Here is a 12,310-nt window from a genome sequence, read left to right on the forward strand (position 1 = left end):
AGAAGCAGTGACAGATGAACAGTCTGGTCCTGGGAACGGGTCGGTGACCCTAACTTTCCAGCTGAGGTTTCCCCTTCTCTCCCTGTTATCCACACCCCCACCTGGATCCCAGGAGCAACAGCAACGGAGAAAACAAAGGCGGAGGCAGAGTGAAAACAGAAAGCCCTCTGACTGTGGTTGCCCTTGGTATCTGTTTACTGAAAAAATGCAAAACAAACATCCCGACACGTCCACCCACTTCAGCTTCCTGTGATGCTGCTGTCGGCTGTCTCCATGGATACCCCCAGTTGAATCCCACCACCCACAAAGCATGAGAGTGTGTGGACCCTCAAGTCAAGGGCACCCAACCCCCCAGGACCCCTTCAGCCCCACCCTGTCCATGATATCTGGCTACACAGCCAAGTGTGCCTGACCCCACCAGAGCCCTAAACACAGCAGCCCAGTCCTACTCACTAGCCTCTAGCCAACACCCATCATCTGTAGAATTCTTGGGTCACTTTTCCAACCCAAACTCCAGTGCCCTAGCAGCACACTCCACATATCCCGCCATGAATTAATGCTCTTACTCTCATCCCTACTCTTTCCACTTCAGCCCTCCAAACGTCGGCATCTGGAGGAAAAGGTTAAGGAGTATTCCTCCGCAGCCGCAGCAGGCAGTTCAGAGAAATGAAACCTACACAGCGAGCTCCTGATCCCCTGCCAAGGCTTTACCCTTCTGCCCCGGTAAGCCACCACCCCACCCAGCACACCTCAAAACCCAGCCAGACAAAGCTGTTGACACAAAGAGAGCCCTGGGGGCACCAGGAGAGTCTGGACACGTGGGGGAGTCAGCCGTGCATCACCGGACGGCGGGTGGGCAGGCGGCGGGCAGGCACTTGGCAGAAGAGAGAGGAAGACGGGAGGGAATCCTCATGTCCTAGACAGTCAAAACCCAGACAATCAACAAGGCACGCTCCGTGCCCTCTGGCTTCTGGGCTGCGGCCAAAAGGAGGGTGGGGTGTTCTTCCCAGTTTAACCAGCGCACCGGGCTGATGGACAAGGAATTTTCAGGATCTTGAGCTTCTTTGATAACTATACACTGATCTGATTCTCCCAAGGACAAAGAGGAAGTGTAAACTCTCCCCACGCTGAGCTCTGGGGAAGGTAAACACTGGGTGCCAGGGGTCAAGCTGGCTTAACAGCCCGAGACCGAGGGCAGCAAGATCAAGGGTGGCCCTGGGGCCCAGGCAACCAGGGTTGGCTCAGTTGTTTCAGAGCCCTCCCTCTCTCTCTCTCACGTACACACACGGATGCCTCAGCAAGTCCCACAGAGGGAAGCGCTGAGGGGCCCCCCCCCGGGGTGGCCCGCTATTCAGACAGACTTCCACAGCCAAAAAGTGGGCGGGGCCAAACCATGAGTTAATCGACTTCCGGCTCACATCTGGTATAAAGGGAGGCAGCAGCCTGCAGTGGAGCAGAACTGCATCTGGGTGAAGGGCCAAGAGCACCGTCCAGAGAGCCACATCCCCTCTCCAGTGGAGGAAGGGCTACCACTGTCAACACCCGCAGCGGCAGCAGGAGCAAACCGCCCATCCTAAGGCACTTTGAGGAATTCAGGTAAGAGCAAAGCAAACCCTCCACATCGCCGAACCTCCGGCTAAGGCAGAGAGCTCCCGTCTGCAGAGTCCCTTCTGTCCGTGGTCCCCAGTGTTCCTCTTTCTTCTGTCGACCCGGAGACCTGCAGCCCTGAGTTGACCCCCATTACAGCTGTGATCACAGGGGAGCGGGGAAGATGGTCAGGACGCCCCAACAATCCCACCACCCAGAAGCAAGGGCCTCGCGTCTCTAGGACCCTCTCCAGGACCCTCTCCATGGAAGACATTCCCCCCTTTCCAGCTCAGGAAAGGGGTTTTTCACGCCTGCTAACTTGAATAAAACGATTGTGAAAGCATTATAAAAGGATTAGGAAGCATCAGGTAAATCACAGATGTTATTATAATTTAGCATTTCAGCCTCCGGGAAGGGAGATGCTACCCGGCTCCAGATTGCCACAGGTAGAAACACACTCAAGATTCCCCAGGGCTGAGACAGAGGGGAAAAGGCTCAGGATCTGAACCCACCGCGGTTTCTATCTTGCCCACTTGTTCACGTATCACATGCCAGTGGCAAACATGGGAGCCTGGCCGTGGCTGGGCTGCCATCACCCCTCCTCCTTCTCTGTCCTTTCAGAACTATCCACTTCATCCAATCTTTTCCCACTGATTCCAGGATGCGGATGTCTTTGGTCATTGCCTGCCTTGCCCTGGGCCTGGCCCTCATCTTTGGTGAAGGGTCTGCCTCTTACGAACACCAGTCTCCGGCAGCCCGTCTGGCCACAGACTTTGGAGTGAAGGTGTTTCAGCAGGTGGTGCAGGCCTCCAAGGACCGCAACGTGGTTTTCTCACCCTATGGGGTGGCCTCAGTCCTGGCCATGCTGCAGCTGACCACAGGAGGAGAAACCCGACAGCAGATCCAAGAGGCAATGCAATTCAAGGTTGATGGTGAGAGACGACGGGGCAGAGAGGGAGGCGGGCACTCAGGGAGTCTTCCCAGAACAGGGGTGTAACTGACCAGAAGCAGACAGAGGGCTGACCCTGGCTTAGTGAGCCAACTTCTGTCCTGCCAGCCCACAGGGATGGACCACTGCATCTCCTTTCCACCACATCCTGTGTCACTTGGCTCCTGGCTAGTTACAAGGTGTACGAGCCAGTGGATCTGGTGTAAAATGGCCCTGCCTCACTACTCATGCACTTTGTGATTTTAACCCCTCTCAAGTTCAGTTTTCTCATCTGCAAAATGGGGACAACCAGAGTATCTACCACATGGGGCTGTTGTAAGGATTAACTCCAAAATGATGCATGTGAAAGGCCTACCTAGCATATCTATTATTGTTATTAAAAGAAGAAGGTTAGGGTTTATAACTTAAAAACAGATAAAAATATTCTAAGCCAAAGGAAGGGTTAGGACCTGTGATTTTTGAGGAAAAGAGGGAGATGCAGAAGAGATGAAGATTTGGAATGAAATCTCCTTTCAGAGACCCTTGGGGGAGCAGAAGAGTCCCGTCCATGTGGGCAGGTTTGGGGGAAGTTGGCCCCACTGGGAGCCCTGGGTTCAAGAGGAGCTTAAGGTGTCTTTTCCTCCCTGTTTTGGCCCAGAGAAGGGCATGGCCCCTGCCCTCCACCGACTGTACAAGGAGCTCATGGGGCCGTGGAACAAGGATGAGATCAGCACCGCTGATGCCATCTTCGTGCAGCGGGACCTAGAGCTGGTCCATGGTTTCATGCCCAGCTTCTTCAGACTGTTCCGTACCACGGTCAAGCAGGTGGACTTCTCTGAGGTGGAGAGAGCCAGGTTCATCGTCAATGACTGGGTGAAAAGACACACAAAAGGTGAGCGGGCAGAGAAAGGAGACCAGTCCCAAGGGCCTGCAGAGATTGGGATTCAAGTTTCAAGCATCCTGACCCCTTCCTTTCAGCACCTTCTGCTCTGTAGACAGAAGGTCAAGTACTTTAAGAATCAAAGCATCTTGTTTTTTCCATAATTAGACTTGCCCTCTGAACCACCTCTAAAGGCATCCCTAAAAAGTAGTGTGAGATGTTATGAGAACAGTAATAACCCATGGCAGGCGGCAAACATAGCCCTTCAAGATTACAGCTTAGGGAGCAAAGTAAGGGGAGACTTACATTTCCAGGTCTGATCCTAGACAGGATCCCAGGACCAAGACAGTATGGTGAGCTCAAAGGCTTTCTGAGACACTTAGGAAGATGGAATGGGTTGAGAGCAGCTAAACTGGTTCACTAAACCTTACCCAGTCCGTCTTCTGATGGGATCCCTTCTGACACACATCCATTTGAGGACTGGGAGCTCAAGGGAACCATCTAAAAGGATTAAAACAATATCCAGCCTCCTGATCACCTTGATTTCCCATAGGCATGATCAGCGACTTACTTGGTGAAGGGGCTGTGGACCAGCTGACACGCCTGGTCCTGGTAAACGCCCTCTACTTCAATGGCCAATGGAAGATGCCCTTCCTAGAGTCGAGCACCCACCACCGCCTCTTCCACAAGTCCGACGGCAGTACCGTCTCTGTGCCCATGATGGCTCAGACCAACAAGTTCAACTGCAGTAAGTGCAAGACCCTCCCTTCCCCAGGTCCCACAGTGACTGAACTTCATCCCTGGGGTGGTCCCCTCCAAAGGAGGAGAAACCCTAGAACACACCCCAGCTGCGACAAAGACTTCCTAAGTAGGAGACACGGGGATTGTCGGAGCAGCAGAAAGTAGCTTGTATCTTGCGCAAGATGAAGCTGAAATCCAGGAATTACCTTAGGATCCCACTTGACCACTTGATACTATCTCTCATCTTCATGTGGTTCTGGTGTGATAAGCTGGGCTTCCCAAATCCTCCTGGGGAAGAGCTATGTGGAGGCTGAGATTCAGGAGGTGGGGATCGGAATGGATTAATAGCTGGAGACTGGGGAGAAGGGTGTGAAGGTAAAGCAGGCCAACCAGGGACAGAAGACCCCCAGAAGACAGTGTGAGTTGGTAGAAGAGAAGGCAGATGGAAACAAAGACACTGACCAGGGGAGTGGTGATGGTGGTGGCGGGCGGGTGGGGAGCCTCAAAAGCCAGGATGGAGAGCTGGCTTCCAGAGATGGTGGCGGGGCCAGGAGGATGAGTGGGAAAGCCAATGCTGGGTTAGAATCAACAGGAGCTGGAGTTATTGCCAACGCTCCATCTTGGTGTCTTTCCCAGCTGAGTTTACCACCCCCGACGGCCATTACTACGACATCCTGGAATTGCCCTACCACGGGAACACTCTCAGCATGTTCATTGCTGCCCCCTATGAAAAAGAGGTGCCGCTCGCTGCCCTCACCAGCATTCTGGATGCTGAGCTCATCAGCCAGTGGAAAGGGAATATGACCAGACTGACCCGCCTCCTGGTTCTGCCCAAGTAAGCCACCCCTTGCTCTAGCCCCCTCTGCCTCCGCCCTCCTCTGACTCCCCTCTGTTGCCACCCCCCCCCCACGTGGAGTTTCCCAAACCTGATGTTTGCAGGGCAGCGAGCTGCTGCGTGGGTGCAGATGGGACACACTCTGGCCTGGGTTTGATTAAGATTCCACTCATCTTCCCTCTTACAGTGGAGGGCAGCGGGAGGGAGCTTTTTGAGACCATGCCACACTAACCACCCCCCTGAATACCCAGCAAAAGCTAGCCAGAGGAAGAGCTGGAGAGATGAGGGAAGATGGGGGGCCGGGGAATACATTGGTCCTCACCCTTTTATGAACACCCCTCACTCCCACCTCCATCTCTTCAAGTCAACAGCCATACAATGGAGACAAAAGGATTCACTTGTGCAGATGAAGCAAGCCTGAACTCTGGCTTCTAGCTGGCTTGCCACGAAGCAGATTTTAAAAATTCTTCTGCAGAAGTAAAGAGGGTGCTGGAGGCTGAGGCTGGGTCCATTCCAGAATCGTGGGGAAGCCTCCCACTATGCCGACCCCACATTACCAGATGCCATAAAGCCAGGCTTAGGGAAAGAGGACAATTTAGTTGGTTAGCACGCCCTCTGTCTCTCTCAAAGAACGGAGGTAATTAGTCGTGCCCTGGTGGGAGGCACAGCGAGCTCCCCAAAGCCTCGCTGCTGGAGTCCTCTTTGGGCTCAACTCTCAGAAACACAAGCTACAGACCAGATTTCTGTCCAGATAGCCTTTGCAGGGGAATTTGCCCTTCCCCACTCCCACCCCAGTCAGACTGAACACAATTGTGCTGCAACCACTGCCTCATTTGAGCAAAGTAATTAGTCAGAGGTTCGAGGGGGTGGGGAGCTTGCAGAAATGTTCATTAGTATCAGAACCTTCCCAGCAAGAGGAGACCTTGCCAACAGATTGGAAAGAAAAACAAGCCTCCCACTTCTGCATTCACATCAGTCCCCCTCCTGTCCATCTACGTACGTGTAGGGGGGCAGGGATACCCAGTAAGGCTAGAGGTGGCCTGAGCTGGAGCTGTGTCCTGCTGCTGTCTGCAGATTCTCCCTGGAGACTGAAATTGACCTCAGGAGGCCCCTGGAGAACTTGGGAATGACCGACATGTTTAGGCCAAGCCAGGCGGACTTCTCCACTCTTTCGGGTAAGAGGTTTCCCTTTCCCTTTCTTCCCCTGGTGGACAGTGGGGTCCCCTGGAGGACCGAGCGCTTCCCCCCCACCCCCGAGGACCAAGGCTAATGTGCTCTGGGGTCCGCCTCCATTTCAGATCAAGAGTTTCTGTACGTGTCGCAGGCGCTGCAGAAAGTGAAGATTGAGGTGAATGAGAGCGGCACGCTGGCGTCCTCCTCCACAGGTGAGTCAGGCTCAGGTGAGGCCTGGCAAGTCTCAGCCCCAGGCTTCCACGAGGGGCCATGATCTGGTACCCACACCCGGGGTGCACCAGGAAGACCCCACTGCCCTGGTCTATCTACCAAGCCTCTCCTGGTAGAACAGGGCTTCCTGTATGGAGAGCATTACCTGATCCCACTAGAAAATGGGCCTGCTTTCCCCGGGACCCCTTTCCCTCCCCACTGGCTCTGAGGTCCCCCTGAATGGGAGGTGCTGGCTTGCTCTCAGAGTGGCCAGTCAACTTAAAGGCGCTTGCTTTCGACATGCCTTGAAAGAGTTTAGATAAACCTGCCTTCGAGTGAGTGGGCTTCCCTTGAGTGGCCTGCGATGCAGGAGACCTGGGTTCGATCCCTGGGTTGGGAAGATCCCCTGGAGAAGGGAAAGTCTACCCACTCCAGGATTCTGGCCTGGAGAATTCCATGGACTGTGTAGTCCATGGGGTTACAAAGAGTTGGACACGACTGAGTGACTTTCATTTTCACTACTTGAGCGAGTAGCTGCTAGATCTCTACCCAACTGCCTTAGAGGACATCCTGACACTTTTAGGGTTCACATCATGGGCTCAGTAGTTGTGACACATGAGCTCAGTTGCTCTGTGGCTTGTGGAATGCTCCCGGACCAGGGATCAAACCCATGTCCCCTGCATTGGCAGGCAGATTCTTATCCACTGTGCCACCAGGGAAGTCCCTGCTATGATTATTTGGCTTCCCAGGTGGCACAGTGGTAAAGAATTTGCCTGCCAATGCAGGAGACACAGGTTCGATACCTGGATTGGGAAGATCCCTTGGAGTAGGAAATGGCAACCCACTCCAGTATTCTTGCCTGGAAAATCTCATGGAAACAGAAAGCCTGGTGGGCTACAGCCCATGGGGTCGCAGAGTCGGATATGACTGAGCACACACACACCAGGAAACAACGAAGCCTCCAAACCCGCCCACCCCTCAGCACTGGATCACTTGTGACCAATCCAGGCACCAGTGCCCACATCCCTCTGTTCTAAGATTCTGTCCTGCCTCTTCCAGCCCTTATAGTCTCAGCCCGAATGGCCCCCGAGGAGATCATCATGGACAGACCCTTCCTCTTCGTGGTGCGCCACAACCCTACAGGTGAGCTGGGGACCCGAGAGACTCCGCCACTCTTGGCCCCCCTCCCCGTTCTCCTGGACTCGGGTACCATCCAGGCAGGTGTAGACGCCCCCACTTCCCCCAAGAGGACTCCAGGCAACGAATCATGGCTGTGTTCCCCTTCCACTTCTTGGAGGGGAGTGCTCTCTCTCCAGACAGGGTGCTCATCTATCCCTCAGTCTCAGCTTAGTCACTATAGCAGCTGTGCCTCTGAACACTCACTCATGTCCCCATTATCTCAGTTCATCCATAAACACCGAGCTGGGTGAGCTGTCCCCCGCCTCCCCCCACTTCTCATCTCCTGTGATGCTTCCGTCCTCAGGAACTGTCCTGTTCATGGGCCAAGTGATGGAACCCTGACCGTGGGGAAGGCAGCCCTCATCTGGGACAGAACTGGAGATGTCCAAGAGGAAGAAAGTCCGGAGCAAAGAATTTTTATTAATTCATTTTTCTGGAAAAAAGAGAAGATGTTTATTTATTTTTTTTCCATGGTAAATTCTTTCGAATCTGCACCTTAGACCTAACTTTGGGCTCTCTCAGGAGGGGCAAAGAGGACCTTTGAGTTAAACCCTCCAATGGAGACCCTGGGAGAGACTGGGAGGCATAACACCCAGCCGGCCTCCCAACTGGACTGCAGCACTCCCAGGACCGCTGGCCTAGCTGCTTCTGCCCGTCGCTCTGCCTGTTCGGGTCTTGGGTCCTGGGTCCTGGATCCCACCGAGGCCCTGGTAGGCTGGCACCACAAGGCTTACACAAAGGAGCTCTTGTGTGCTTGCTAGAAATGTGTTCTGGTCACGTTGCCGTCACTCTTGCACCATCTGCCACTGCTGAGAAGGCCAAGGCGAGAAACACCCTTTCATACCAAGGTCCATCCTCCCTCAGCTCCGAGGTTCGAGACCCACCCAGGCCTGGCTGCTCCCTCCCCAGGAAACAGTGTGCATATATCATTTTGGAGTGTAGGTGACTTGTTTACTCAGAGAAGCAGGTTTCTGCTTCCCACAAACTTTATGTTGCAGAAACGGAAGGAGAGAGACGAGGTGGGTGCCTGGTTCTTGGCTCCCAATCTCCTGGTGGGGAGGGTGAGATGTCAGGGGTGTGTCTGAATATTTATCACATCCTTGTCCTTGTGCGCTTGGGAGAGAGAAAGGTCTACTGAGAAGGCATATTATTTAAACTTGTTCACCGTGTTCCCTTTGGGGGGTCTGGGTCAGTGCATCTCAGGAGAGGCCTCTTGACGGTCCCTCCCCACCACCAGGTGGTCAGCCTCGCGGGGCTCACACTGCCACCTGCTGGTGGCCCCCCGCCCCCGCGCCTCTCCTTTCCACGATTTTCCACCCGATGGAGCCGCCTCCCTGGCAGGACTCTCCAACTTCGGCTCACTTTTAGAGGCTGAAAGGATGTGGCGGGTGAAGGGAGACGGAGTGGTTTCAAAATTTTCCAATGTATTTAGGAGCAGGAGTGCAAGGGGCTCCACGACCTAGCAGGACAGAACTTTCCCCAATTACAGGGTGACTCACAGCCGCACTGGTGACTCACTTCAATGTGTCATTTCCGGCTGCTGTGTGAGCGGTGGACACGTGAGAGAGAGAGAGAGAGAATGAGAGACACAGCGAGCTGGGGCTAATTACCTCCGGCAGATAATCTTTCTGAAAGCCAGCTAGCTGAGGGGGTACAGAGAGAGAACCGATTTATTGAAGAATTGTACATAGGTGTGGAATGAATGTAACCTAATAGAACCCTAATCATCCCGCCGTGCTCTTCAGTGAAAAATCTTCCTTCTTTGTGTGTATGTTTTTTTTTTTTCTTTTTTCATGATGCACTGGACAGTGACAGCCACACTCAGTACCTCCACTGAAATTGCTTTTTCACTTTTGATATAGAAGCAAGTAAAAAAAAAAAAAAGTTTTCTTAAAAAAATAATAAATAAATAAAAAGAATATTCCAAAATAGTCCTTGGCCTTGACTTTCCTTGTTTCATACAGCACAAAATTCAGACCCTATCAGTTCACAGACCTGATGAACTGGGATCTTTATGAAACATACACCAGCAAGGGGCAAGGCACACTGACCTGTCCTGGGTGAAGCCGCAGGGCTGGCCACCGGGGCCTGCAAGAAGACCCCTGGAGACACACTGTGCAGGACGTGCTTCTCCCTTTGGGCATCATCCTCGAAAAGAAAAGAGGAACTTCCTTGGTGGTCCAGTGGTTAAGATTCTGAGCTTCCACTGCACGGGGTGTGGGTTCCATCCCTGGTTGGGGAAGATCCCACATGCCGCTTGGCATGGCCAAAAAAAAAAAAAAAAGGAAAGAGGGTTCCCCAGGCACCTGTCACCCACCCACACACCCTTTCACTGTCCCTGCCATTTCCCATTCTGTTCATTTCCTTCCCCACCAAATGTTCCCATCCTCCACACACCTACCCCACTCCCCATGTCTCAAAAGACAAACCAAATCCCTTTCCTCCACCGTGGATTCCCAGTGGATCCAGTCAACATCATCGCTCTCTACTTGGCAAGTACTCACCTTCCTTTTTCCTGGTGTTTAACGGTGCTTGCATGCATGTACGCTCTTTAATTTGGGGTGTGTATGTTATCCTCCCCACCCCCATCGACATATCAGGTTCTTTGAAAGAAGGCTCTTTTGTTACATAGGTTGTTAATATCTTCCCTAAAATGTTATCCTGAACAGTCCTTTATTGTCTTCTTCCAATATCTTGAAGGCTCTTGCCAGGGAACCTTCTTCCCCCAATTATCTTCCATTTGTATATTCCACAAGAATTTTCAAATGGAAAAAATACCAAGAACTAGCTGTCAAAATCATGTGCTCTCCAGCTCCAGAGCCCTAAAGATGGGACTGATAGACCCAGCCCCGCTGGAAACTTGGATCATGTCTTAATAGGAACCCATTCTTGTCCGGGGGCTGTTGGTCAAAACATTGTGTGATAGTTAAGCATAGTGAGCTTTCCATCACTGGAAGTGTTCAAGGACAGCCAAGATGACCTGCTAGTGGGCATCATTCAGCAGTCAGGGTAGAGGAGGTAATTTTTTTTAATAATAAGGAATTCCTGCTCATACTAAGACATTTGAACAGTTTGAAAGGGTAAAAGTGGATTGCTGATTAACGTTTTGTTTCCTGGCTTAAAAAATATATCATTGTTGTTACCAACAATGCGGAGATGGACATCTTTGTACCTTTATCCCTGTGCATGCGTGCTCCTATATCCATATGATAACTTCCTAGCAATGGGATTAAGTGTCTTTTAAGAACCTCCCAATCCCACAAGTATGTGATTCTGGTCACACAAACATCTTCAAATGGTATACAAAACAATTTAAAGTGATCACTTTGCCTGGTACAAATCTTACCTTTTCTGAAGCTTAAAAAAGCCTTCACAACTTTCCTAAATAAGTGCACTGCCATGAATAAAGACAGACTTTAGGACTTCCCTGGTGGTCCAGTGGCTAAGACTCCGAGCTCCCAATACGAGGGGCCTGGGTTCTATCCCTGGTTGGGGAACTAGATCCCACCTGCCACAGCTAAGTTTGCCTGCCGAAACTAAAAAGATCCTGCATGCTGCAACCAAGACCCAGCGCAGCCAAATTAAAAAAAAAAAAAAAAAGATAAGACTTCAGACCTTGAACTAAAAGAAGCTTCACATTATGATTTTCCCTAAAATTATGTTAGCCTTCATTGGAGCAAACTTTGATTATAATGTTTTGGAGAGTAAATCCAGAAAGGGTCTTCATTCATCAACTCCCTCCTCAATCATTCAGTGTGTACCAAGGCTTTCTCGTTACCCTTCCCATTCCTGTTTCCCTCCCAAGGGTCAATCCAGGGGCATCCTTGGGTGCCTCCAACACAATGTACTAGGATGTTCCGAGGAGATGTGGTTGTCACATCTCCTCCTTGTGGATTCCTCTCTTTACATTTCAGGCTGTCTTGTCTCCTATGAGGCTGTTGCAGTAAGAGGGCCCCACAGTGCAATCGAACCTGGAAGGGAAGTCTTCTTTTCTCCTTAAAAAGCCAGTGGGAATCAGGGCAAGACCCAAAAGAAAGAGGCCAAGGGTGAGTAGCTCCTCAAACCTACTCTCAGCTTTATTCTTATTTTTTATTAAAATTTATGTTATTAATAAATTTGTTATTTCTGGCTATGCTGGGTCTTCGTTGCTGTGCTTGGGCCTTCTCTAGTCGTGGTGAGTGGGGGCTGCCTCTACTTGCATAGCACAGGCTCTAGGCACTCAGACTTTAGTAGTCATGGCACATGGGCTTAGTCACCCCAAGGCATGTGGAATCTTCCCGGACCAGGGATCGAATTGGTATCCCCTGCACTGCAAGGCAGATTCTTAACCACTGGGCCACAGGGAAGCCCTTAAAATTTATTTTGTTATTTATTTGGCTGCATTGGGTCTTAGTTGGGACTTCCCAGGTGGCGCTAGTGGTAAAGAAACCATCTACCAATGTGGGAGACATAAGAGATGTGGTTTTGACCCCTGGGTGAGAAAGACTCCCCTGGAGGAGGGCACGGCAACCCACTCCAGTATTCCTGCCTGGAGAATCCCATGGACAGAGGAGCCCAGTGGGTTATAGTCCATGGGGTCACAAAGAGTCAGATACGACTAAAGCGACTTAGCACGTATGCCCAGGTCTTAGTTGAAGCACATGGGATCTTGCCTTGCAGCATGCAGGCTTCTCTTTAGTTGTGGCGCATGGGCGCTAGACTGGGCTGGCTCAGTAGCCCCACAGTATATAGGATCTTAGTTCCCTGACCAAGGATCGAACCCACACCCCCTGCATTG

The 12,310-nt window shown here is 51.8% G+C and overlaps 1 protein-coding gene across 1 annotated transcript; it reads left to right on the forward strand.

The window, feature by feature from the left end:
* The first annotated feature begins 1,455 nt into the window (after positions 1 to 1,455).
* SERPINE1 (serpin family E member 1) lies at positions 1,456 to 9,462 on the forward strand. Its single transcript, XM_081554010.1, has 9 exons — positions 1,456 to 1,596; positions 2,248 to 2,519; positions 3,174 to 3,407; positions 3,949 to 4,143; positions 4,773 to 4,971; positions 6,046 to 6,146; positions 6,270 to 6,356; positions 7,414 to 7,497; positions 7,838 to 9,462. Exons 2-9 carry the CDS (start codon positions 2,249 to 2,251, stop codon positions 7,873 to 7,875), a joined length of 1,209 nt encoding a protein of 402 aa, XP_081410136.1. The 5' UTR covers positions 1,456 to 1,596; position 2,248; the 3' UTR covers positions 7,876 to 9,462.
* Positions 9,463 to 12,310: the final 2,848 nt, after the last annotated feature.

Source organism: Giraffa tippelskirchi, chromosome 13 (genome assembly GCF_054371585.1).
Source record: "Giraffa tippelskirchi isolate mGirTip1 chromosome 13, T2T-mGirTip1v1.2.pri, whole genome shotgun sequence".
In the NCBI taxonomy this organism is placed as follows: domain Eukaryota; kingdom Metazoa; phylum Chordata; class Mammalia; order Artiodactyla; family Giraffidae; genus Giraffa; species Giraffa tippelskirchi.